This window comes from Saccopteryx bilineata, chromosome 9, assembly GCF_036850765.1.
Source record: "Saccopteryx bilineata isolate mSacBil1 chromosome 9, mSacBil1_pri_phased_curated, whole genome shotgun sequence".
Classification (NCBI taxonomy): Eukaryota; Metazoa; Chordata; class Mammalia; order Chiroptera; family Emballonuridae; genus Saccopteryx; species Saccopteryx bilineata.
Genome location: NC_089498.1, coordinates 67,705,159 through 67,732,049, shown reverse-complemented (window position 1 = coordinate 67,732,049; position 26,891 = coordinate 67,705,159). Strand labels below are relative to the sequence as shown.

The window sequence follows — 26,891 nt, the reverse complement described above, 5'->3', positions numbered from 1 at the left end:
CGTTTAGTTAAGGGTTCGTTGATCTTGTTTACCTTTTCGAAGAACCAGCTCCTAGTTTCATTGATCCTCTGTATTGTTTCTTTAGCCTCTATGTCATTTATTTCTGCTCTGATCTTTATTATTTCCTTCCTTCTACTACCTTTAGGCTTTACTTGCTGTTCTTTTCTGATTCTTTTAGATACAGGTTAAGTTGTTTATTTTAGCTTTTTCTAGCTTCTTAAAGTGTGCCTGTAGTGCTATGAACTTCCATCTCAGTACTGCTTTTGCTGTGTCTCATTAATTTTGAGTTGATGTTTGCTCATTATCATTCATTTCTAAGAATTTTTTTATTTCTTCTTTGATCTCATTCTTAATTCATTCATTATTTAACAACCTCCTATTTAGTTTCCATGTGTTTTTTGTTTGTGGTTGATTTCTAGTTTTGTGCCGTTGTGATCAGAGAAAGTGCTTGATATGATTTCAATTTTTTAAATTTGTTGAGACCGCTTTTGTGCCCTAACAGGTGTTCTATCCTAGAGAATGTACCATGAGCTTGAAAAGAATGTATATTCTGCTGCTTTAGCGTGAAAGATTCTGAACATATCTATTAAATAGAGTTGATCTAGTGTTTCCAATAAGTCTGCTGTTTCTTTGTTGATTTTCTTTCTTGAGGATCTATCTAGTGATGTTAGTGGGGTATTGAAGTCCCCTACTATTATATTATTGCTGTTGATCTCACCCTTTATGTCCATCAAAATCTGCTTTATATATTTAGGTGCTCTTATATTAGGTGCGTAGATATTTATAATAGTTATATCTTCCTGTTGGAATGCTCTTTTTATCATTATGTAGTAGCTTTCTTTATCTCCTACTATATCCTTTGTTTTAAAGTCCATTTTGTCTGATATAAGTATTGCTACCCCAGCTTTTTTTTCCTTTCCATTTCCATGAAATGTTTCTTTTCCATTCTTTAACCTTCAGTCTATGTGCATCTTTTGTTTTAAGGTGTATCTCTTGTAGACAGCATATGTACGGGTCCTGTTTTCTTATCCATGCAGCTACCCTATGTCTTTTGATTGGATCATTTAATCCATTTATATTTAGGGTTATTATTGATATGTAATTGTTTATTATCATTTATACTTTAAAGCTGTATTCCTCTTTTGCTATACTCTTTTCCCACTTTGATCTGTTTACAACAAGCCCTTAACATTTCCTGCAGCATTGGTGTTGTTGTCATAAATTCCTTGAGTTTTTTTTTGTTTTTTTTTTTTTGGTCTGGAAAGCTTTTTATATATTTCTTCTTCAATTTTAAATGATAGACTTGCTAGATAAAGTAGTCTTGGTTGTAGGCTCTTGTTCTGCATTATTTTGAGTATTTCTTGCCATTTCCTCTGGCCTCATGTGTTTCTCTTGAGAAGTCTGATGTCATCCTTATGGGGGCTCTTTTGTAGGTGATAGCCTTTTTTTCTCTAGCAGCTTTTAATATTTTCTCTTTATCACTTGGCTTTGGTATTTTAATTATGATGTGTCTTGTTGTAGGTTTCTTTGGGTTTCTCTTTAATGGAGTTCTCTGTGCTTCTTGAATTTGTGAGAATTTCTCCTGTATTAATTTAGGGAAGTTTTCAACTGTAATATGATTGAACAATATCTCTATCCCTTGTTCTGTCTCTTCTTCTTCAGGAATCCCTATGATGCAGATGTTATTTCTTTTCATGTTGTCACAGAGGTCTCTAAGAGTTTCCTCAGACTTTTTGAGTCCCTTTTCTTTTTTCTTCTCTCTTCTCTGCTTTTATGCCTTTATTCAACTTGTCCTCTAACTCACTGATTCAATCCTCAGCTGCATCCATCCTGTTTTTAATTTCTTCCATTGTGGTCTTCATTTCTGATATTGTATTTGTCATCTCCAACTGATTCTTTTTTAATATTTCAATATTCTTTTTTAATACTTGCTATTTATTTACTTATGTGTTCTTAATGACCATCTATTCTTGTTCTAAGATCCCTAAGCATTCTTACAATCATTATTTTGAACTCTGCATCTGGGTATTTGGTTATTTCCTTATCACTCAGTTTATTTCTTGGAGGTTTCTCTTGTGGTTTTATTTGGATTGCACTTCTCTGTGTTCTCATTATGTCTATGTGTTTGGGTGTTTTGTTTGTAGGACTGATTGAGTCTAGGCTTGGTGTTATCTGCCTCCAGTTTTCAATTGTGTTATTTCTAAGTCTTCTTGGGTTGGCATCAGCTATTATTTGTAATCCACTTTCAGAATGGGCCACTTTGAAGTGTTGATTTGTTTGTTTTCCTAACAAGTGATAGTCTTATTTACTGATCTCAGCATGGGGCTTATTTGAAACTGTATCCAGGAATACAGTGGGTGTAACCTGAGACTCTGTAGGCCTCTTCCACCAATTAATCTCTCTGGGGGCAGGGTGTTTTCTCAGCTTCCATAGGGGGAGGTGTATCTCAGATTTCCATGGAGACCTGAGTTGCTTCCCCTTCTCCCCACTTCTTGTTTTCAGCTGTGTGTTGTTGTGCTGATTGGAGTTGGAGATATGTCTGGAGATCTGTAACCTGGAAGCACTTTATTATTTTGTTTTGTAGAAGGATTAGCCCCTTTCCCAGCTATGGCTGCCTCCAGCACTGGATGAGTCAACTTCTCAGGTCATCTTCTACATTCCTCTGCCCCTCACTGTCTCTCTCTCTCCCCCTTTCTTTTTGGAGACAAGCTGGCCCTTTCAATACACCTCATTCCCTGGTCACCAGGAAGTGTCTGTGAGCAGTATTTTCTGCTCTTTTCCTTGGAGTGAGAGCCCTCTGGGCTCTCAGCCTCACTCCCCCCCCCCCAGTTCCTGTAAGCAGGGGAGATTCAGGCGCTCCCTACCAGGTTTGTTCTGGCTTCTTCTTTCTCCTTGGTTTTTGAGAGCTATTCTTGTAGTCCAGAGTTGGTTTTTCATGCTGATTGTTCCTAAATTAGTTTGTAATCTAGTTCGGTGGTGTGAGCTGGGAGTCTGTGCGTCTGCCTACTCCGCTGCTATCTTCAGGTCCCCCCTATTATTTGTTTTCTATCAACACACATACACAATAAATACCCTTTCACATTGCCTGTGATAACTTTACTTCCAAATAGTTTAAGAAGTTTAAAAGTAAGTAAAGTTTAAACAGAAACAACAAAGTCAGAGAACCAGATTCTGATTTCTATTGCAAATCCAAGGTAAGCAAATGAATGTTATGAAATTCCATGATCTTGGATTCATGTGTTTATAGTTTTTCTTTGCCTTATTGATTTGTTCATTGAGACCCACATTTAATTTTTTTAATATTTTGTTACAAAATAGTCTTAATCTAAAAATTTTAAATGGCTTCAGGCCTGCAATAAATATTACTATTTCTATATATTATTTCAAAGATCTTGCTACATGGAAAATGATGGAGCATAAACATCCTAACAAAATACCTTGGCAAATAAATACCCTCATTTTTCTTAGTACCAGTATGCACTACAAAAATTCTATAAACTTCACAAAACAGTTATTGGGGAGTCAATTTAAACAAGTATACATTGTATTGCTGTCAGTGCAATTGCCCCCACTCTTTAATATCTGAAAATAAACACACACTAGTAGTCTCATATTACTGAGAGGCAGGGTTGTATAGTGGGTCAGAATACCAGATAAGTGAACCAGACTGCCTTGGCTCAAATTCCAGCTCTTTAATATCTATGTTTCCTTAAGCAAGGTACCAAACCTTATAGTTCCTTTGATTTCTCATCTAGAAAATGGAGATAATAGTAGTACTTACCTCATAAAGTTACTGTGAATTAATTTATATCAACCTCTTAGAACAGTGCCAACATATAGGGAACACACAATAGATATAATTGATTTGTAGAAGCTGTTATTATACTTGGAGTCACACTTCACACATTGCCTTTTATTTAATTATTTATTTATAGAAAAATTTGAAAGGGTGACATTGATCAATAAGAGTACATAGGTGTCAGGTAAATATTTCTATAGCTTTTGAACTGTTGATTAGGTTGTGTACCTATCACCCTAAGTCAAATCATTTTTCTCACCATATACTTGTCCCGCTCTACTCCCTTCCAGCCACCCCCTCCACTACATATCCCTCTCCTCTTGGTAACTACTTCACTTTTATCTATGTCCATAAGTCTCAATTTTACATCCCACCTATTTGTGAAATCATATAGTTTTTAGCTTTTTCTGATTTACTTATTTCTCTCAGTATATAGTCTCAAGACCCATCCATGTTGTAAATGGCAATATGTCACCATTTCTTAGGGCTGAGTAGTATTCCATTGAATATGTGTACCACAGCTTCTTTATCCAATCCTCTGTTGAGGGACACTTTGGTTGTTTTCATGTCTTGGCCACTGTGAATAATGCTGTGATGAACATAGGGGTGCATGTCTCTTTCTGTATAAATGTTTTTCAGTTTTGGGGGTAGATATCCAATAGAGACATTGCTGATTCATATGGTTGGGTTTTTTTTTCTTTTTCTCATTTTTTTGAGGAGCCTTGATACTTTCTTTCATAATGGCTGTACTAGTTCGCATTCCCAACATTAGTGAATGAGGGTTTCTTTTTCTCCACATCCTCTCCAAAACTTGATATTACCTATTGTGTTGATAATAGCCAATCTAACAGTTCTGAGTTGGTATCTCATTGTAGTTTTTATTTGCATTTCTTGAATAGCTAGTGAAAATGAGCATTTTTTTCATATATCTGTTGGCCATTTGTATGTCTTCTTGGGAGAAGTGTCTGTTCAGGTCCTCTCCCCATTTTTTTAATTGGATTGTTTTTTGTTGTTGTTGTTGTTGCTGAGCTTTGTGAGTTCCTTATATATTTTGTATATTAACCCCTTATTAGAGCTGTTGTTTCTAAATATCATCTCCCATTTGGTTGATTGCCTTTTTCTTCTGTTGTCAGTTTCTTTTGCTTTTTAGTTTGACATAATCCCATTCAGTTACTGTTGCTTTGATTCCCCCCTGCCTTTGGAGTCAAATTCATAAATTGTTCTCTACAGCCAAGGTCCACGAGTTTAGCACCTTTGTTTTTTTCTATGTAGTTTATTATTTTAGATTGTATATTTAGGGTTTGATCCATTTTGGATTAATTTTTGTGCAGGGGGACAAACTGTAGTCAAGTGTCATTGTTTTGCATGTGGCTTTCCAATTTTCCCAGCACCATTTATTGAAGAGACTTTCTTTTCTCCATTGTATGTTTTTAATTCCTTTGTCAAAGATTTTTTGTCCATATATATGTGGTTTTATTTCTGGGCTCCATATATATGTAGTTTTATTTCTGGGCTCTCAAAACTACATATTTCTGGGCTCTCAATTCTGTTCCATTGGTCTGTATGTCTGTTTTTCTACTAATACCATGCTGTTTTGATTATTGTGGCTCTGTAGTATAATTTGAAGCTGATTTGTGAGATACCTTAGGCTTCATTTTTCTTCTCAGGATTGCTTTGGCTATTTGGAGTTTTTTATAGTTTCATACAAACCTGGTGATATTTTTTTTCTATTTCTTTAATAAAAATGACATTGAGATTTTGATGGGGATTGCACTTAATTTGCATATTGATTTAAGTAATATGGCCATTTTAACTATTTTTGTTCTTCCATCCCATGAATGTGGAATAGTTTTCTATTTAATTGTGTATTTTTCAAATTATTTCAAGAATGCTTTGTAGTTTTCAGTATATAGGTCCTTCAAATTCTTTGTTATGTTTTTCCTAGGTATTTTATTGTTTTGTTGTTATTGCAGTTGTAAAAGAAATTGTTTTTTTTTTTAGTTCATTTTCTGAAGTTTCACCATTGGCATAAGGGAAAGCTAATAAACTTTTCTATATTGATTTTATATTGTGCGACTTTACTGTATTGGTTTATTGTTTTTTTAATAGTTCTTCGGTGGAGTCTCTGAGGTTTTCTATATATTGAATCATGTCATCTGCAAAAAGTGATACCTTTATTTGTTTCTTGATATGGATGAATTTTATTTATATATCTTGCCTGATTGCTCTGGCTAAGACTTCTAGTACTATGTTGAATGAATGTGGAGAGAGTGGGCAACCATGTCTTCTTCCTGATTTTAGAGAAAAAGCCTTTGTTTTCTCACCATTTACTATGACATTGGCTGATGGTTTGTTATACATGGCCTTTATTATGTTTAGGTACTTTCTTTTATATATCTATTTTATTGTTTTAAACATAAAGTGATGCTGTATCTTATCTACATTTATTGATAGGATCATATAGATTTTGTTCTTCATTTTGTTGATGTGGTATATTACAAAATTAATATACATATGTTGAACCATCCTTGTGCTCCTGGAATGAGTCTCACTTGATTGTGATGTACTATTTTTTTAATGTGTTATTTGATTTGATTTGATAGTATATTATTTATGATTTTTGCATCAGTATTCATTAGAGATATTGGTCTGTAATTCTTTTTTAGTATTCTCCTTGCCAGGTTTTGGTATCAGAGTTATGTTGGCTTCTTAAAATGTGTTAGGGAGTATTGCTTCTTCTATTTTTTGGAAGGCTTTGAGAAGAATAGGTACCAAACATTTTTTGAATATTTGGTAGAATTCACTAGTGTAGTCATCTGGAACTGGACTTTTATTTTGGGGACATTTTTTGAAAGTTGTTTTTATTTTCTTCTTACTCTTTGGTCTATATAAGTTTCTATTTCTTTATGACTCAGTCTAGGAAGTCTGTATAGTTCTAGGTATTTATCCATTTTTTTCTAGATTGTTGAATTTGGTGGCATATAATCTTTCATGGTATTCTACTATAATCCTTTGCATGTCTGTGAAGTCTGTGGTGATTTCTCCTCTTTCATTTTAGATTTTGTTTATATAAACCCTTTCTTCCCTCCCCCCCTTAGTGAGTCTAGCCAGGGGGTTGTCAATTTTATTGATCCTTTCAAAGAACCAGCTCACTGTTTTATTAATTTTTTTCCTACAGGTTTTATTGTTCTCTATTTCACTTATTTCTGCTCTAATTTTTACTCTTTCCTTTAGTCTGCTGACCTTAGTTTGCTGTTGTTTTTATTTTTCTAGTTCTTAAAATATGATTTAACTTGCTTACGTGGGTTATCTCTTGTTTCTTTATATAAATCTGTAATAATATAAACTTCCCTCTCTTATTATGGCTTTTGCTGCATCGCAGAAGTTTTGATATCTTGTGTTGTCATTCTTATTTGTCTGTATACATATTTAATCTCTGCCTTTATTTCTTCTTTGACTCAATTTTTTAGAAGTATATAGCTTAATTTTTATATTTTGGTGGGTTTCTTTACTTTGTTTTTAAAGTTAGAATTCTAATTTCAAGCCTTATGGTCAGGAAATATTCTTGGTATAATTAAAATCTTCTTGATTTTTTTTTTTTTGTATTTTTCTGAAGTTGGAAACGGGGAGGCAGTCAGACAGACTCCCACATGTGCCCGACCGGGATCCACCCGGTATGCCCACCAGGGGGCGATGCTCTGCCCTTCTGGGGCATTGCTCTGTTGCAACCAGGGCCATTCTAGTGCCTGAGGCAGAGGCCACAGAGCCATCCTCAGCACCCAGGCAAACTTTGCTCCAATGGAGCCTTGACTGCAGGAGGGAAAGAGAGAGACAAAGAGGAAGGAGATGGAGAGGGGTGAAGAAGCAGATAGGTGCTTCTCCTGTGTGCCCTGCCCGGGAATCGAACCTGGGACTCCTACACACCAAGCCAATGCTCTACCACTGAGCCAACCGGCCAGGGCTCTTCTTGAATTTTTTGATGTTAGTTTTGTGACCCAGCATATAGTCTACCCTTGAGAATATTCCATGCACACTGGAAAAAAATGTATAAACTAATGTTCTAGGATAAAATGTCCTGTAGATATTTATTATATACATTTGGTCTCGTGAATTGTTTAAGGCCAATATTTTTTTATTAATTTTCTGTTTGAATGATTTATCTAAAGCTGTTAATAATATGTTGAAATCTCCAAGTATGATAGTGTTTTATCTGTTACTATTTTTAAATCAGCTAGTCAATGTCTAATATATTTTGGTGCTCCTAGATTCAAGTGCACATATATGAACAAGTGTTATATCTTCTTCATATAATATCTCCTTTATTCTGATGAAGTGTCTATCTTTATCTTTTGATACTTTTGTTGTCTTAAAGTCAACATTGACAAATATAAATATGGCTACACTTGCTTTTCTTCTGTATTATTTGTTTGGAGAATCATTTTCTAGTCCTTTACTTTGAGTCTACTTTTGTCCTCGCAACTTAGATGAGTCTTTTGAAGACAGTATATAATTGGATTTTGCTTCTTGATCCAATCTGCTACGCTGTGCCTCTTTATTGATAATTTCAGTCTATTTACATTTAGGGTAATAATTGTCACTTGAGAATTTCCTATAGCTATTTTATAGTTTGTTTTCTGGTAGCTCTGTGTCTCATTTGGTTCTTCTTTTTTGTGTTTCTGTTAGTTGTTTTTCTTTGGTGGTATTCCACACTTCTTTCCTCTGTCTTCTTTTTTTAAGCTATGTGTTTCAGTTGTAACTTTATGGGTGGCTACCATTAAATTATTTATTTTATTTTATTTTCTTAGCAAGAGAGAGACAGACAGACAAGAAGGGAGAGAGATGAGAAGCATCAAGTCATATTTGTGTCACCTTAGGTATTTATTGATAGCTTCCTCATATGTGTCTTGGATGGGGGACTCATGTGACTTTGAACTCAAGCCAGCAACCTTGGTATTCAAGCTAGTAACCTCGGTATTCAAGGTAGTAACCTTTTGGCTAAAGCCAGTGACCATGGGTTCATATTTCTAATCTCATGCTCAAGCCAGCAACCCCACATTCAAGCTAGTGAGCCCACGCTCAAGGTGGCAACCTTGGGCTTTCAAACCTGGGTCCTCAGAATCTCAGGCTGATGCTCTATCCACTGCACCACCACCTGATTAGGCACCATTAGGTTATTAAGAGAAAAGTTTTTATATGCACAAGAGTCCTTTGTTTTATGAGTGCTTCTGCACTCCATCCTCCTTTGCTAATGTAGATCTTTATTAATTTCCCTCTTTTGTTATTGTTGTCACAAATTATCATTTTTATTATTATTATTATGATCTTTTGGAGCCTTTACTTGTAGTATTGACTTGTTTTGTTTTTTATATCTTATTGAATAATCCCCTTGAGTATTTCCTGCAGAGAGAGTTTTCTGGTGATAAATTCCCTCAGCTTCTGTGTGTCTTCTATAGTTTTTATTTCTCCTTCATATTTTAATGGTAACTTTGATGGATATAATATTCTTGGATGACAGTTTCTCTCTTTTAGTATTTTGATTGGGTCTATTTTCTTATTACTTTTACAGTTTCTGTTAGAAGTCTGATAATAACTTAATGGGCCTTGTTTTATATGTTATATTCTTCTTTTCCATAGCTGCCTTGAGGATTTTTCATTATCATTGATTTTTAAAAATTTTATTACAATGTGCCATGAAGAAAGTCTGTTTGGGTTGAGATAACTCGATATTCTGTTTGCCTGTTAGATTTGAGACTCTAACTCTTTCCATAGAGTTGGGAAGTTCTCAATTATTTGTTTAAATAGGCTCTCCATTCCCTTTTTCTTGTCATCTTTTTTGATATACCCATTATTCTTATATTGCACTTTCTGATGGAGTCAGACAATTCTTGTAGAGCTCTCTCATTTTAGTTCATGAGTTTCTCTTCTTCTCTCAGTAGCATCTCTAGCTGCCTGTCTTTAATATCTCTGATTCTCTATCTTACCAATTCTAATAGCTAAACTGGCTACCTCAGTTTTCATCTCATGTATTGAGTTCTTCATCTCTGTTTTTAAAGTTTCAATCTCCTTGGTGAAGTACTCATTTTATTAATTTGTTTTTTGAGTTCATTATATTGCCTATCAGTGTTTTCTTGCACCTCAATTTTGAATTCTCTGTCATTTAACTTTAAGGTTTCTATGTGATTGAGCTTGCTTTCAGGGAATTTTTAATTTTCTTTCTGAATTATGTCTCTTTCTTGTGTAGCCATGGTATTCAATTTTCTCTTCTTTAGTGGCATTTGAAAGTGGTATTATTAAGAACTCTAACAAAACACAACTAAAAAAATGAAAAAATAAAAGTGAATAATATAATGAAAAATATAAAAAAATAATGACAAGTATAAAAGAAAAAACACAGAAAACAAAAAGCAAAAACAAACAAATAAGCAATACACCCACAAAAATAAAACATAAAATTAAATCAAATAAAATTCAAAGAAAGAAAATAACATAAAAAAATATTTTCCAGTTTTGAGAGGTTTTTCTGTTTTCTGCCAGTAGGTGTTGCTGTGTTATGAGTTTTAGCTCTGTAAAATTCCTGGACTGGTCTCCACTGAGATGTTTCTTTTCAATAATGAAGTCAGGGCTGCAGTTGCATTGGTGGTTGGGGTGTATTGTGAGGGCTTTATGGTTTTAGTAATGGTGATATCAGGCCTCCAAGTGTTCCTCCCCACATCTCAACAGACCAGGGCACCAGAACCAGAGAACCACTGTTTTTCAGCGGAGAGAGTGGCTCAGGAGAGTTAGCTGTGGTGTCTGTCTTTTCCATTCTCTGTGCACTGTGACATGAGGGAGGTGAGATCTGGGAGGCTGGAAAGGGGCTTACTTTAGTTTTCTCTGTCTCTGTGCAGTGTGCGGGCTGTGGGCAGACCATGGGAACACTGGCCATGACCTCTCATTATGCCGCCAGTTTGGTTTAGTATTATCTCTGCCCCTCAATCTCCCTACTTCCCCTAGCAGAAGGAGGCCCAGTCCTTCTTCATAAGGGCTTCCCTTTCCATATCCCCAGCAGACAAAACCCAGATAGCCCAAACTTCCTTCTTCTCCATAGCCCTGGCAGAAAAACACCCAGTCACTCTGGGCTTCTCCCCTCTCTGGAGCCCCAGTGCAGTGCTGGTGGCCCAGGCCAGGCAGGTTCACATTGGATTCAGGCAGATGGTAGAGAAACTGCGGATCTGGAAAGGATTGGGGCCATTTGGTTTAATAAAGTCGCACAACAGCGGACAAGCACACAGGCCAAGGAAAATCTCATCTGCGGCTCACAAACAGCAAGAATGACCTCTCACAGTGGCGGGCAGGCAATCCGCACATTCGCAATCCCCCATCTCTCTCAAGCGCAAGCACCCATTGCCTTATATAGGCCATGTAAACGGGACACTGCTATGCACTCACACACCAATAAGGCAAAGTGCTTACAGCCTGTACAAGCAAGCAAGGCTAACACAACTGTCCCACACCCGGCAGACAAAACCCAGACAGTCTGAGCTTCCCTCCTCACTGTAGCCCTGGCAGAAAAAACAAAAACACCCAGTCACTCCAAGCTTGCCTACTCTCCAGAGCCCTCATGGAGAAATCCCAAACATTTCAGGCCTCACTTCTCTCCCAAGCTGACCACCAGTGCATCTTATCTTCACTCCCCCTTCTCAAGCCTTCCCACCTTTAGTCCATTTGGTTCACAAATCTTTCAGGTGCTCCTGTGAGCCCAGCTAGAGTTGCTTTGCTGCATTGTTCAATTTGCTGCAATTTCAGAGGGAAAAATCAGGGTTATCTCTCATCTCACCATTACTCTCCACATTTGCCTTATGAGTACAGCATTTATGCAACTTAAGTTCAGCTAAATATTGAGGTTCACAAGAATATTATTGGATACACTTGTATCAGTTTTTACCCAGAAGGACAGGAAATATGGCCTTTTGTTTCCACATGAGTCCCAGTAGCAGTAGCTGGCATGGCAGTTCACACAGGGATTGGGCAGCTATGCTTTCCCTAGATGACAGCCAGGTACAAGAAGATTGAGATTCACATTAATGGAAGTGATGTTCACTTATGCTTATCATCATCATGCAAACATTTATATGATGAAAGTCTTTTGTCCAGAATATGGGATGTTGAGTAATATAGTAAAAGTATAAGACATTCTGCTGTTCTGATGTAATACAGATGAGAAACCTAGAAAATACAAAAGGAAAAACTAGCATATCTTTTTTTAAAAATATTTCTTTTGGTTATTAATAATTACAAAAGGATTTTGACAAGAGTTTTTCAGCAGACACTCTAAATCAGGGGTCAGAAACATTTCTGGCTGAGAGAGCCTTGAATGCCACATATTTTAAAATGTAATTCCATGAGAGCCATACAATGACCTGTGTATGTTACGCATTATCCAATAAAAATTTGATGTTGTCCCGGAGGACAGCTGTGATTGGCTCCAGCCACCCACAACCATGAACATGAGCGGTAGGAAATGAATGGATTGTGATACATGAGAATGTTTTATATTTTAATGTTATTTTTTTTATTAGAGATTAGTCTGTGAGCCAGAAACAGCCATCAAAAGAGCTACATCTGGCTCGCAAGCCATAGGTTCCCAACTCCTGCTCTAACTTGACATAGTTGTAGAAGCTTATAGCATAGATATTAAATGTTGTTTGTATAAAAAGATCCAGATGATCTATTTATACTAATAACATATATAAAAAATTGGAATTTGCCTGACCAGGTTGTGGTGCAGTGAATAGAGCATCAAATTGGAACGCAGAGGACCCAGGTTGGAAAACCCGAGGTTGCCGGCTTGAGCGCGAGCTAACCAGCTTTAGCGCAGAATCGCTGGTTTGATTGTGGAATCATAGACATGACCCCATGGTTGCTGGCTAGAGACCAAGGTTGCTGGTGTGAGCAAGGAGTCACTTGCTCTGCTGCAGCCCCCTGGTCAAGGCACTTATGAGAATGCAATCAATGAACAATTGAGACTAAGGAGCTGCAACAAAGAATTGATGCTTCTCATCTCTCTCCCTTCCTGTCTGTCCCTATCTGTCCCTTTCTTTGTCTCTCTCTCTGTCTCTGTCACAGAAAAAATTAAAATTTTATGAGGAAAAAGAGAGTACCTTTTATAGTTGTTAAACTTATTTTCTGCAGCAAAGGATTGCAGACATATCTCCAAGTAGGACCAAGTTTTCATCTGAAAACATTTTTAGAACTAGACAGAATTCTACTGTAGCTTAACTGAAATCATAGGGTATATGTCACAGAAGAGACAGTACAATAAAATAAACTATGGTTCCTGATGAATGATAATTTTGAGTAGAAATCTATTTTGATGATTATAATTTGGATTGTTTGCAAATACATCTTGCAGTTAGCATAAGAGCTAACTTACTGAACATAATCCCTTTATATTCATTTATAGCATCAAAACGAAGAACAAAAATTCAGAGACAGAACTTCCTAATTTATATCCAAACAGACAATATTGAGAAACTTATTGTGTCATTAACAGACCAAGAGACTCAGTTATTTTGAAACCACACCAATGTTGTAACAATAGCACAAGTCACCAACATTAGAAGGGTACTTATCTTCCTATTTACAGATGTCTTATTTATCAAGGATACAGTCATTTAAATTAGGTCAAAATCCTCTTTAAAAAGATATCTAAAACCTTGTTCCTCTTTATGGACCAGAGAGGAGGAGACATAGCAAGCTACTTACATGTACGTACATGCATATTTACATACTAACTTTATGAGGTTTGAAAACCTTAGAAGCCATTCTTGTTTTCATTTGAAACCTTGATTGAGAACACTTCATCTTGATCAGAAAAGAGTGTCACCAGATATTAGGGAAAATGGCTTCTTCTATGTAAACATTTCAAATTACATTTGCCTAGCAGAATTTTCAGTTTATGAATGGGATTTATGATGGCTAAAAAATCTGGGGGGACCTGAGTTTTATAGTCTGATTATTTTACTAGGCCTTTAGAGTAAATTAGCATTCTTGTCTTGCACAGGTATTTATGTGAAATTCAGAAAACTTTGTTCAATAAGTTGACCACAGAGACCCTAATATGATGCATTACCCTATTCAAATTTGCCTTTGATTTCACAGAAATAATTCGATTGAACTCTTCCCTTGAAGGTTTTTCCATGAAAGTAAACCTGGATAAAAGGACATTTATAAAACTTTCCAAATGTAAAATTATGCAGTTATTTTCTGTGACTAGGTCTGAGCCACAGCTTGGGCCTCCAGCAAACTCTCCTACCATTTGTTAGGCTTGTCTGTGCCCATTGCTTCTGTGGCCCTTGATTTGGCTAATAGCAGAGAGTCATACAACTTTGCACCCATAGCTCTTAGACCTGAAGATCCAAATGGAATGTCTTACAAGCTTTCCTCATGAAATAACAGTATTCTTATAACAATTATCTTAATTTCTCTGCAAAAATTAGTCCTCATGCTTTTCTAGGGGGATAATGCGTTCAGCAGGTTTTGTGAGTCACCCAGAGAAGTTTTACTATGGCCATTTAAGATTTTAAAATAGGCCCTGGCCGGTTGGCTCAGTGGTACAGCATCGGCCTGGCGTGTAGAAGTCCCGGGTTCGATTCCTGGCCGGGGCACACAGGGGAAGGCCCATTTGCTTCTCCACCCCTCCCCCTCTCCTTCCTTTCTGTCTCTCTCTTCCCCTCCCGCAGCTGAGGCTCCATTGGAGCAAAGATGGCCCGGGCGCTGGGGATGGCTCCTTGGCCTCTGCCCCAGGCGCTAGAGTGGCTCTGGTCGCGGCAAAGCGACGCCCTGGAGGGGCAGAGCATCGCCCCCTGGTGGGCAGAGCGTCGCCCCCTGGTGGGCATGCCGGGTGGATCCCGGTCGGGCGCATGCGGGAGTCTGACTGTCTCTCCCGGTTTCTAACTTCAGAAAAATACAAAAAAATAAAAATAAAAATAAAAAAATAAAAAAGATTTTAAAATAAAAGAATGTGTGATATTAAACACATGATTCAGATGATGTATTGTAGAATTGTGCACCTGAAACCTGTATAATTTTATTAACTAATATCACCCCAAAAATTCAATTATTTTTAAAATGTAAACAAGTAGTTGGGCTGATCATAAATTAATAAATAAAGTAAAATAAAACAAAACAAAATAATTTGTCTGAGTCCAGCAGAAAAGATCACAATGGTGTTGACAGGGCTTTGTTGATTAGGTGAAGAAAGAAGATCGGCCAGTTCCCACATACTAAGTCATAGATTGTGCTTAAGCATCCTCTAGGTTACCAGTGTATATATACCACTGATATGGAAAAATCAAAAGGAAACTAAATAAATGCTAAATAAATACAATCTATACATGACAAAGTTAAAGAGTTAAAAGTAGAAATAGAGAATGTATGTTTTAGAGTATAAAAGCCAAAGCCACTGGAGAAATCCTGAATGACAGCATGCCCCTAGAACCTTCTTCTGTGGAAGACTTTATAGTAACACAGAGCCCTCAGGATAAACCAAATATTTCCATGTCTGAGAGAGAAATTTATCAAGTATCCTCAATACTAGTCATGACAATTCACCATTAAAGTACAGATTTTAAACCTCAATCTGGCCATAGATTAATGTTAATAACAGTGTGAGCCATTCTGTTCAGAATCTAGTTTCTTTTGCATTGTGAACAGATTGAGAAGATCTAAGTGTCCTCTAAAATACATATGAGTCCTTTATGAAATTCTGTGTAATGCTTACAAAACAGTTGTCATTCCTGCCACATGTACGGATTTTACATTTTTGGCTTCTACAAATAAAAAGACTTAAAAATGTGTAGTTGTCAAGTAGTATTACCTTTCAAGTTACATATTTTTGTTGTTACCCTCTCAAGAATTTCAGGCTTGGCATATAATGGACCCAATTAATTTTTTTTTCCCCTTGGAAGCAGCCAGCGAGATCTCTGCCCCAGGCATATGACCACAGCTTACTATTTTCCTTCACTCATTTATTCTGTGTGTGAGATGAGACTCTGAAACTGCATAGGTGGAGTGCTCAGGCCAGGAAGTTGCTGATGGATTTTAGTAATTACAGACTTGGTTTTTGAGTCTTAACCCTGACAGCACACATCACAGAGAGGTGACAGTGAAGGCATATCTTCCCGTTTGAGTTGGTTGTGGATGACAATACGTCAAAATAAAATCTAGAAGAAGCATTAGTTGTATAAAAATGAACCAATGTGGCCTAGCTATAAGGTATTTTGCAAGATTCTTAGACTACCACCCCATTTTCCCCTGAGATTATTTTGTAAACAACCCAGACAGTGTAGCAATTAAACACAGACTCTTGTGGAAAAAGGTTTAAGTAATATCATTAATGCATCATAATTAAGCAACTTTGTCAGCCTTCACAAGAAGGCTGACATATATTTAATAATAATCAACTATTTAGTAGTTATGCTACTAAGGTCTTTACACATATTGTTTAAATCAGGGTAGTCAACCTTTTTATACCTACCGCCCACTTTTGTATCTCTGTTAGTAGTAAAATTTTCTAACCGCCCACCAGTTCCACAGTAATGGTGATTTATAAGGTAGGGAAGTAACTTTGCTTTATAAAATTTATAAAGCAGAGTAATTATTTACCAAGTACTTTATGACAGATTTTTGCTAAGTTTGGCAGAATAAATCTTTATAAAACAACTTACTATAGTTAAATCTATCTTTTTATTTATACTTCGGTTGTTCTGCTACCGTCCACCATGAAAGCTGGAATGCCCACTAGTGGGTGGTAGGGACCAGGTTTACTACCACTGGTTTAAGTTAAAAAACATTTTTCCAATTTAATATCTGGGGAAGTCAGGAATGCAATATTTAAATGATTTGCCCGTTACCAATAGTGGGTTTGGATATTAAGCCCAATTTTGACTGAAAAACCTTGGCTTTTCCTACTTTAACACATTGTCTGATCCATTGAAAAGTTCTGTGCTTAAAAGAGACTTTTTTAGATAAAATTATTTGGGAAATATTAAGGAAAGTAAGTGGTGTACATACATTTGTATGTGTGTATGATATTTATATTAAAGTATAAGGTCTCCAAAAGGAAGAATTTTCAGTTTTTATTCTTATAAAGTTACTTAAATGTGGTATATAGCTTTTATTGTGGATACTTATCTGTTGTAGAAAGGGCTCAGTGTTTCCACTGCAAATGAGGAGATCCACTACAGAGAAAGCACTGACCATCTGCACCTTGCAATACTATGTGAAATTTATGGAGTTAATTCCACTGAAAATCAAGAGAAATAAATTAATCTAACATATTATTTTAAAGATAATATATGGATCTATTTGTGCAGAAGACAGCTATATACTCCAAGATAGATGGACAGATTTATGTAGATTATTATACATAGATATATATATATATATAATCTAAAAATGGGAATTAACCAGGAGCTCTTAATGCTGTGACCTAAGACTGATGTTTTCCATAGGGTGTAATAGACACTCAGTAGTGCTATGTTTCCCTGAGGAGAAAACATTTTTAAAAAATGGGAATTAACTTATTTATTTCTGGCATAAAAAACAAAGTGACACATTTCAGTTTCAATAACATTAAAACTCTTTAAATTCCTGATTGCACACTTAATAATATTTTTTTGTTCTCTCCTACAGTTGGACAGTGTCACCTCCCTAATCCAAGCAGCCAAAAATTTAATGAATGCTGTAGTGCAAACAGTGAAAATGTCTTACATTGCCTCAACCAAGATCATCCGAATTCAGAGTCCTGCTGGGCCCCGGCACCCAGTTGTGATGTGGAGAATGAAGGCTCCTGCAAAAAAACCCTTGATTAAAAGAGAGAAGCCAGAAGAAACTTGTGCAGCGATTAGACGAGGTTCAGCAAAGAAAAAAATCCACCCAGTGCAGGTCATGAGTGAATTTAGAGGAAGACATGTCTACTGAAACCACTATTTTACTATAGTGTCTAGATTACAAAGTCCCGGCTAAACACATTGCTTTAATTTTACACTTGATTCATATGTAAGTTCACTTGCTTTTAGAGTTTAACCCTCAAGTAATGGAAAACATTGGAGGCTGAACCAACACATGCAAAACATATTTGGGATCAGGTTATTGTCATCTCTGTATGCCTAGTAAGTAATCAACATATGCTTGATGAATAAATGAAAACTTCAAGTACCATTCAGCCTTTACCATCACAGAGAATATCTTATGTTTATTAGTAAATGAACAGAGGTGATTCAAGTGAGTCTTATTTATTGGCAATAGCTTGATTACATTCACCCTTTTACTTTTAAATTTACAATTTTGACATGAGCTCTTGATTTGGTTTTCAATGAAAATGAAAGGCCTTATAAAGTATTTTCCCACTAAATATTTCTTGACCTGCCCTAAGATGTGTGGTTCCTGCATTAGGGGGGAAAATCAATCTCTATATGTCTGTATCTATTATTAACTGACTAGGCTAATATCCATCAGAAACTAACCAAGCTTGAGGGGTGAAGCTCCAGCCGAGATATTTTAAGATTAGCCTTGATTAGTAATGAAACAGTTTATTAACATTATAAAGATTACAATGAGTTTTGATGCCATAAATGTGCCTTTTAGAGTCCCATGTGTTTAGCAGTTTTGCACCTTGAGAGTTGGGTATAAATGGATCCATCAGAATTCATATATAGAGGAAGAGTTATTATCCACTTGGAGAAATGGAACATCTAACTATATCCCCGAGTCAATTATGCCAACATAGTGTAAGTAGTTCCTCATGACTCTAAAAATTCATTTGTATCAGTTTGCTGTTGTGATTAACAGGAAAAAGCCAGTTTGAAAAAAACTTTGGCACTGAATAAAATATAACTGTGTAAATTGTATCATTGAATTATAAAGTAGAGTTAATAGCAATGAAGCTGGAGTGATTTTTAATAACATCCTTTTAAATAAAAGTCATTGAGGTCATCTTTTAACTGTGCTCACTATGCACAGTCCTAATCACTGTGCTCGGCCCTAGTTGAGTTGGTAATGAACTTCATAATAGCCTCAGAGACTTGTGAATTGCTTCTCTCTCTCTCTCTCTCTCTCTCTCTCTCTCTCTCTCTCCCTCTCTCTCTCCTTCTCTCTCTCTCTCTCTTCTTGTCACTATCAAACTCTCTCACTCTTTGGAGCAGAAGTTAAATTTCAGTTTCACTTTTTCTCATGCATAGAGGTCCCATTCAGAGAATTTAAAACATGCATTCCCTATTCTACATTATTAAAATAATACTGTAATTGTAACTGAACTTTGTACAGCATTGCCACTAATGAGTTATTTCAACAACCACATCTTCTTAGTTTGATAAAGTAAAATTCAAACATGCAGCACCAATTGATATTAAGAGGAGTAGTCTGAGTAAAAGAATGTGTGAAACATAAAAATGCTTAAAAGTTGAGAGCATGATGTGTCTGGTGTCTTGAGCAGAATGGTGTAGGGAAAGCATTGATTTAATAGGTTATTATTAATTATGGGACATGTTAACTTTCCTTTTTCTTAATAACTTTTTTATTTTTCTAAAAATTGGGGTGCCTGGACTCAGCATGTAAACTTCCTAGGAAGTTAAAGCAATAAGCTCCTCCCTGACTTGAACCATAACCTGGCCCACAGTAATTATTCTGAACAGAGTTCCCTCCTTAAAAGAAAAGGCAGTGAAAAAAGGAATTAAGAAATTTAGATAATTCTATATTCTAGAACTATCTAGATAAACAAGGCAAAATAGGGAGTTTCTTTTGTTGAAATGCCACCATCATTTTCTGCTCTAAAACTAGACGTTATAAGAGTGAAATGTATGACATCCTTTTCTCAAGGAGAAATACAAATTTATAATTTAGTGGAGAAAATGAAATTTTAAGATATGACCATACTATTAGATACATATCTTAGTTCCTAAAGTCACATGCTCAAGAGTCAAGTCCCATTTAGAAAATCTAATGTGCATTTGATCCTGCATCAGCTTTTCACCATCGGATGCCAAAAGAATAGAAATAACTTGAAATAATTCAATTACTGATAATCTCTGTATCTTTATAAAAAAAATAATCTGAAGCTCTGGCCAGCCAGCTCAGTGGTGGAGCATCAGCCCATCTTGTGGAGGTCCCAGGTTCGATTCCCAGTTGGGTGCACAGGAGAAGAGACCATCTGCTTCTCCCCCCCCCCTCTTTCTCTCTTTCTCTTTCTCTCTCTTATCTCTTCCTCTCTCACAGCCATGGCTCTAGTGATTCAAGCCAATTGGTCCCAGGTGCTGAGGATGGCTCCATGGCCTTGCCTCTGGCACTGGAATGGCTTGGTTGCTGAGCAATGGAGCAGTGGCCCCAGATGAGCAGATAATCACCCCTAGGGGGCTTGCCGGGTGGATCTGGTTGGGGTGCATGCGGGAGTCTGTCTGTCTGCCTCCCTGCCTCTCACTTAATTTAAAAAATCTACATAAAATGAGATATGAACAAGGCCTCCTCTTCACACTAAGTAGACTTCCAGTTTAGCTCAAAGTAAACAATTTACAATGAAGGAAAACTTAATTGAAAAAATTAAATTGGAAAATATCCCAGCAGTGAAGTCTGCTGTAGTAATCAAAGGTGTAGTAAGAACAAGATGCACAGAGCTGAGGAAGGCATGTGTCCACCTAAGTGAATTTAGACAGTGAGCACCATTTCATGATTAAGTCTAATTCAAATCTGCTAATAATATAAGTGTTTATACACAAGAAAAATTAGCAACAAAAATATTAACAAATCTTTGCATTATAAAGCATGGTTAAATGAATCTAATCATAAATATAAATGTATTATAGTTATATTTCAGCACTTCTTCTGTAGGGGAATGGCCATGACACCTCAGTGGCCTATCTCTACACATTTTCAAATCACATCACAGACATTGGTGCTTCTTCTGATAATACATTTGCTTTATCCTCTGATCCAAACTCACCGTTTTCTTTTAGTGAAATTAATTTATGGAGGAAACAAAAAATTCTTTAGAGAGAGAACAGAGTTTAGACTACTTACAAGGACAGTTTCATCCTGGTTAGCCACTAGCATCACTGTCAAACATTACACTGAAATGAGAATAATGTTAGAAAATTTCCATGAAATTATAATCCACTATAGGTTCTCTGTCAATAATTAGAAAAATTGTAAGGTTTTCATCAAACAGGATAGGTTGAGACATATAAATTTCTCCCTTTTGCTTATAAGTCAAAATTATTGGATTAAGATTTTTCTTTCTAATAGAGTTTCTGGGTGATAACTCGATGAATATAGGTCAGGGGAAAAAATCAAACAATAAATGCCTATAGTAATTTGTTAACTTATCCTCTGTTTATGACATGAGTGAAAACTATAAATATATTAGAAAATATAATATTCTTAAATGTTCCCTCTGGCTTTTGAAATTTGCTCAGTTTAGTAGTATTAATATAATTATATGTCTCTCAAAAAAATCCCTTCTGTTTAAGAGGTAAGGATCTCCATAGCTACGCAGAAAGACCCATTCTTGCACACTTAACAGCTTCAAAGGAAGTCATTTTTCAAGTCAGATAAAAGCAAGATAGTGGCTACACAGTTACGTGATCAATTTGGGCCTGAAACCTATGAATTAGTGCTCTTCAAATTCAGTAGAGTGGTTGCAAAGACTAATGTCTGTAAACAGAGAAAATATTTTCATTGGCATCTACACCTTCACTTTCAGAGTGGTCGTTCATCCCACCCAAGCCTGGGGTAGGTCTCCTCCAATTAACTGCTGATACTTTTCCACTGAATGATCCAGTCAGGACACTCATCCCAGTCAATTTCCTCCAATTTATGTTCTTGACTCTTTATCCATGCACCAAAAGTATCTCTCATCACCTCAGGTGTCTCTTCCATCTACAAATTGATAAATATATTCTATAGTGCTCTAATTCCCAGGAGAATTATTCCTTCTTGTTGTTGGTTTTTTCTCCTATTCAAGAAAACATTATTAATCCTTTTGGTGTCAAATGCACAGTTCCCTGCTAGGGATTGTGGTTCCCACGGATACAAATTTCTGTATAGACTTGGAAGAATAAGTGGGATAAGATCAAAGACTTTTCCTTGTGATATGTATCATTCTCTGGTGAACTCATTGCAGAGCTGCCAGCTGGTCTCAGTATAGTTTTGAGTAATTCTTTAGATCAGCAAAGCAGGTATCAGAATATCAATTGAATGAAATGCATACTTTCTTTTGTCAGCTTCTCTTTTGCCAACCAACTTGCCTATTGCATATTTAGGAATCAAATAGTTGGGGGTTTTTTTGGTTAAGAAAGAAATATTTCTGTTTGACTTGATCAGAAAATTTAACGGCATCCAGTTAAAAGACTGTAACCTGCATATTATTTTAACAATTCTTTTAAAGTAAACTAAGAAAACTTTTGCAAAATTGAGAAATTTATATTCATATATTATTTTTTATATATCATATACCAAGAATCAAATAAAAACCCTATAGCATTTTTTGTAATACTTCTCTGTCCATACCATTATGGTATCTTTAATATTAGTGTTTTACATGTCACTATCAAATAAGCAAGCCAAGCATAAAGACAAAAGCATCTATACACAAAGGAGTTTTAAATTTTGGTTTGGTCCTTTGGGTATATCAGAAAAGACAATATGGATGTTATTTTACACAAGGCGTTTGCAACTAAGGATGTCCTTATTAAGATTGTAACATTACCTTAGACATCTAAATGAGCCAAAGTGATAATAGTTTGCAGCATTAATCATTTTACATGTGAATATATTTTTCTTCTACCTAGCAGGATAGATAAGAACTATCACTGAACACTTTAAATAAAAATCATTAATACTAATCGAGAACACCAACCTCACCAGAAACCTGTGCACAGTCAATGGATGGTTTGTAGGGTTGTCCTTTATGTAGATTCTTGGATGAGATGTTTCATGGCTTCAATCTGGTTTATCATCCAATAGTCTCCATTGGATTATGGGAACAAACACAAAGATTGAATTTCAATAAGAGTTTGACAAGTTGGAGAAAAAGCAGTAAATACAGAGCATTTCTAAAGAAATCTGAATAAGAAAGTGACAGAGGTAAAAGAAAGGTAGTTGCCAAAGCAGATAACTTTTATAGCCAGAGAAAGGAAGAATTTTGGTTCTATGAGAACAAGGCAGCCTTCTCCTGAGGAAGTTTAAGGATGTGATGGGGCCTTTGTCTTTGGTGGTTTATGAAGCATGTTGTAGTCAGGAGAATGAACTATATAACAGTTGAGAATGAGTTAGTGAAATTGTTTGCAAAATGAGAAATGGAAATCCAGGAAGTTTTCTAAGCTGATAATAGGTGAAATACTTCCCAGTGTCAGGGATAATCCCACATTCATTTATTTAACAGATATTTGTTGAACAACTGTGATGGTTCAGGCACTGCTATATGTTTTTAAGATACTCCAGACAACAAAACACACAGTGACCCTTGCCCTTGTGTGCCAACTCTGTGTTAAATGCTCTTACTGCATTAAAGTCTCTCAATAACCCTATGGGGTAAACATTATTAGCTCCATTCCGTAAGTAAGGAAACAGGCTTAAACAGGATGTGAATCTTGCTCAAAAACTCACTGGCTCAAGTGATTTTGTTGCATTCTAGAGTCTGAACTTTTAGTCAGCACATTATCTATATTTCCTGGAAAAATGAAATTGAATTTTTCATTTGAAAAAGATACAGATTTCAAATACTGGCTGGCTTCCTATGTAATAGAAAAAAATAAAACTTAAAAAATGTATTAATACATACCTATGTTATTCAAAGCAGATAAAAAGCAGGCACATAAATAATTAGCTGCATTTTTTTTTTACCTCTAATAACTAAATGTAGAGTATCAAATATATGATTGAATATTTTATCTATGTGATCTGATGTAAAATGAAACTCTTGCCAAATCACTTTTAGTCCATAAAGGAGGGCCATAAAGTGAAAATGCCTGTTTCAACCCATCTTTAACATAGGTGAAAAAAAATTGTTGGTTTCATTTCTTTCCTTTCCACTCCTGTGTGTTGTGTGTTTAAAGTTATGGAACTCAGGGATGTGTTGGCCAAGGTTTATTGAAATACACTGAAGTTTTCTTGTATTCCAAGCTGACTCAAACTATAGTAAATATGTTTCCTTTTTTATGGAGATCACAGATGTATGTGCTGTGTGCCTAACTGCAAGCAATTTAGTCCTTTAAGTTGCCATGATCCTGCTTCCTAGAGCCAACTGAAGGCTAGCTTTGTCTTGCCCACATTGCTGGCTATGCTTCTTTATCTCTGGTTTGCAGGAGTCAAATGACTTCCTGATCTTTCTGACAGTGTACGCACAAACTGGGCTCCTCACACTGGGAATGGGTTTCACTTTTTGAGTGTCTGGCAGTCATGATGCTGCCTGTTCCCAACTATAAGAAAAAGAAGCTCTGAAGAAGGAAATTCTCTTTGAAAAAGGCTCAGGTTTCTAACATTTCAAAAAATTTCTTAAATGTAGGATACACAAAAGCCACTTAAATGGTATTCAGAGTGGTACCCATGTTTTCATTTCCAATGAGAAATTTTCTAGTTCTAAAGTTTTCTTTTCTTTGAATGTTCAAGAGGAATGCTTACTTTTAGTTACAGTTATTTGAACTTGAAGGCAAGTAGTATCTCTTCAAAAAAGTTAAAGCCACATCCCAATACTGAAATCAATAGTTCAAAAGCCTGTGGATGATTTTTTTTCTAGTCCAACCGACATGTATTATGTGATCCCAGTTCAACCATAGACAAGTCATATATATACAGTTTTGCATTTCTGTGAATGATCTGAACCTCTCTGTGGCATTCACTAAGAGTCTAACTTAGCATCACATGTTTCCTTGACCTGAGTTTGAACTGGAGTGTTTATACATAAAGCAAAGGGGCATTGCTGTGGTGTTAGTTTAAGGTCTCTGTGAAAAAGAACTCTTCTCCTTGCTAAGGCTTTAAAGATAAAATTTATTTTAAAAATACTGTAGAGATAGTGTGTCATTGCTTGCCAAATTATGCCATTATAACTCCGTATTCTTTGTGTTGGCACACAGTATGTCTATGGAGATATAAATAGGAGAATTTCAGCAACTGTCTTGCAGGGTTAAGCTATGCTTGTAACTGGTTTTGAATTTTTCCCTCATGTCGTATACATTTCCTCCAAATAAAATTTCATTGGGCCTAATTGACAGAATAATGATTTTCCCCTTATATCTGTGACTAACAAATTTCTGAAGACAGAAGTAGACATATGTTATGCCCAATTTAGTACCTAATAATTGAGACTATAAACAAAATTTTCTTGGGCAAGTTAAGTTTTTAAGTATGAATTAAAAATTCCAGTGAAAGGTTTTTATATGCCCCTGCTTTCTCTTTTGATTATGTTTTAGTTCCATACTGACTCAGCAAAAATAAAACTAAAAAATCACTTACTTTATTTTTTGTACATTTATAAGCAACAACTTTGACAAAGGGACATTTCTGAAGACAATATGCACATTATAATTTGGGATGAAGGCAAATTTAAATTAAATCTGAGATGAAATAAGAGTAAGCAATTGATAAATAGTCATGCTTAATACAACAATATCTTGAGAACTGAAGTTTAGTGGCATTTGAAATGTTTCAGACCATCTTGCTTTGTACATCAGATCTTACTGTGCAGAAGGCAGAGCGGGGCTGAGTGAAGGCCGTGGATGCAGGGGCTAGTACCATAATAGCCAATTCAAAGCAGTTTTATCATTTAGCTACAGATACTCTTTGGGAAAAGCATCCATAGATCTTTCTGGTTCCTATTTATCCTTAAAATCAGTTTCATTAATTAATAGAAATGAATTATTTATCCAGCAGTAGAAAAAAAAAAAAAGCCCTTCAATACTCTGAGGACATTGACATAGAAGCCCAAATACTTCTTGAAATTTTGCATGCCTTTTGTGTTGAACTGAATTAATGAGATTGTTTTTTGCCATTGTAACCACAATTCATTTATTTCACACATGTAACACTGGTTTTGCTCTGAAGCTCCATTATTGGAAACAATATTGTATTTTAACTCATGTCACTCTCTGGTTCATTAATACTTTGCTTAACTGATAAACCATATATGTCAAAGCAATAAAAATGAAAAATTGTTTATGCATTTTGTGTCTATTTTTGGTTGTATGTGTCTTGGGTGGGGGAAAAAAAAGAGGTTGATGAATTGCTGAGTAGTCTAACCACGTACTTCTAGGTATCCCTTTCCTTCCCATTCCCACAATCCTTCAGTTACATATTTTGTAATTCAGGGAGGGCACTTTAAAAACCAACTGCAAGCACAAGTGACCTGGACCACATCTGATAGAATTAAAGTCTTAGTTTAAGTGAACATTTATTTGGTCCAATATGGGCATTAAGCTTCTGACTTTGTATTTAAAGAATTGTTCTTGCCCTGGCTGGTTGGCTCAGTGGTAGAGCGTCGGTCTGGTGTGCGGGGGACCCGGGTTTGATTCCAGGCCAGGGCACATAGGAGAAGTGCCCATTTGCTTCTTCACCACCCCCCCTCCTTTCTCTCTGTCTCTCTCTTCCCCTCCCGCAGCAAGGGCTCCATTGGAGCAAAGATGGCCCCGGGCGCTGGGGATGGCTCCTTGGCCTCTGCCCCAGGCGCTGGAGTGGCTCTGGTTGCACAGAGTGACACCCCAGAGGGGCAGAGCATCGCCCCCTGGTGGGCAGAGCGTTGTCCCTGGTGGGCGTGCCGGTTGGATCCCGGTGGGGCACATGCAGGAGTCTGTCTGACTGTCTCTCCCCATTTCCAGCTTCAGAAAAAAAAAATACAAAAAAAAATAAAATAAAGAATTGTTCTTTAGCATAGAATGTTACGAAAATGGCCAATAATGAGAATTAGTCACAATAATGAGATATTAGAAATAATGAGATAGCTGAGGATGTCTGAATACACACCCCTTAGTGAGTATGTAATACCATTGGCTTTACCAATGTCCCTGCATCTGAATATTGTTAAGTCCTGAACATTCAACTTTGACTTTCTCACATCTACATTGGTAAT

At 36.2% G+C, this 26,891-nt stretch overlaps 1 protein-coding gene across 3 annotated transcripts in view; it reads left to right on the top strand.

The window, feature by feature from the left end:
• The window catches only part of CTNNA3 (catenin alpha 3), a 2,095,157-nt gene extending 2,069,177 nt beyond the window's left edge, over positions 1 to 25,980 (top strand). For all 3 annotated transcript variants that reach the window (XM_066242416.1, XM_066242414.1, XM_066242415.1), the window contains exon 18: positions 17,474 to 25,980. In XM_066242416.1, the coding sequence (XP_066098513.1) occupies positions 17,474 to 17,761 (288 nt within the window). In that variant the 3' untranslated portion in view covers positions 17,762 to 25,980. The remainder of the gene's footprint in view (positions 1 to 17,473) is intronic.
• The last annotated feature ends 911 nt before the right edge of the window (positions 25,981 to 26,891 follow it).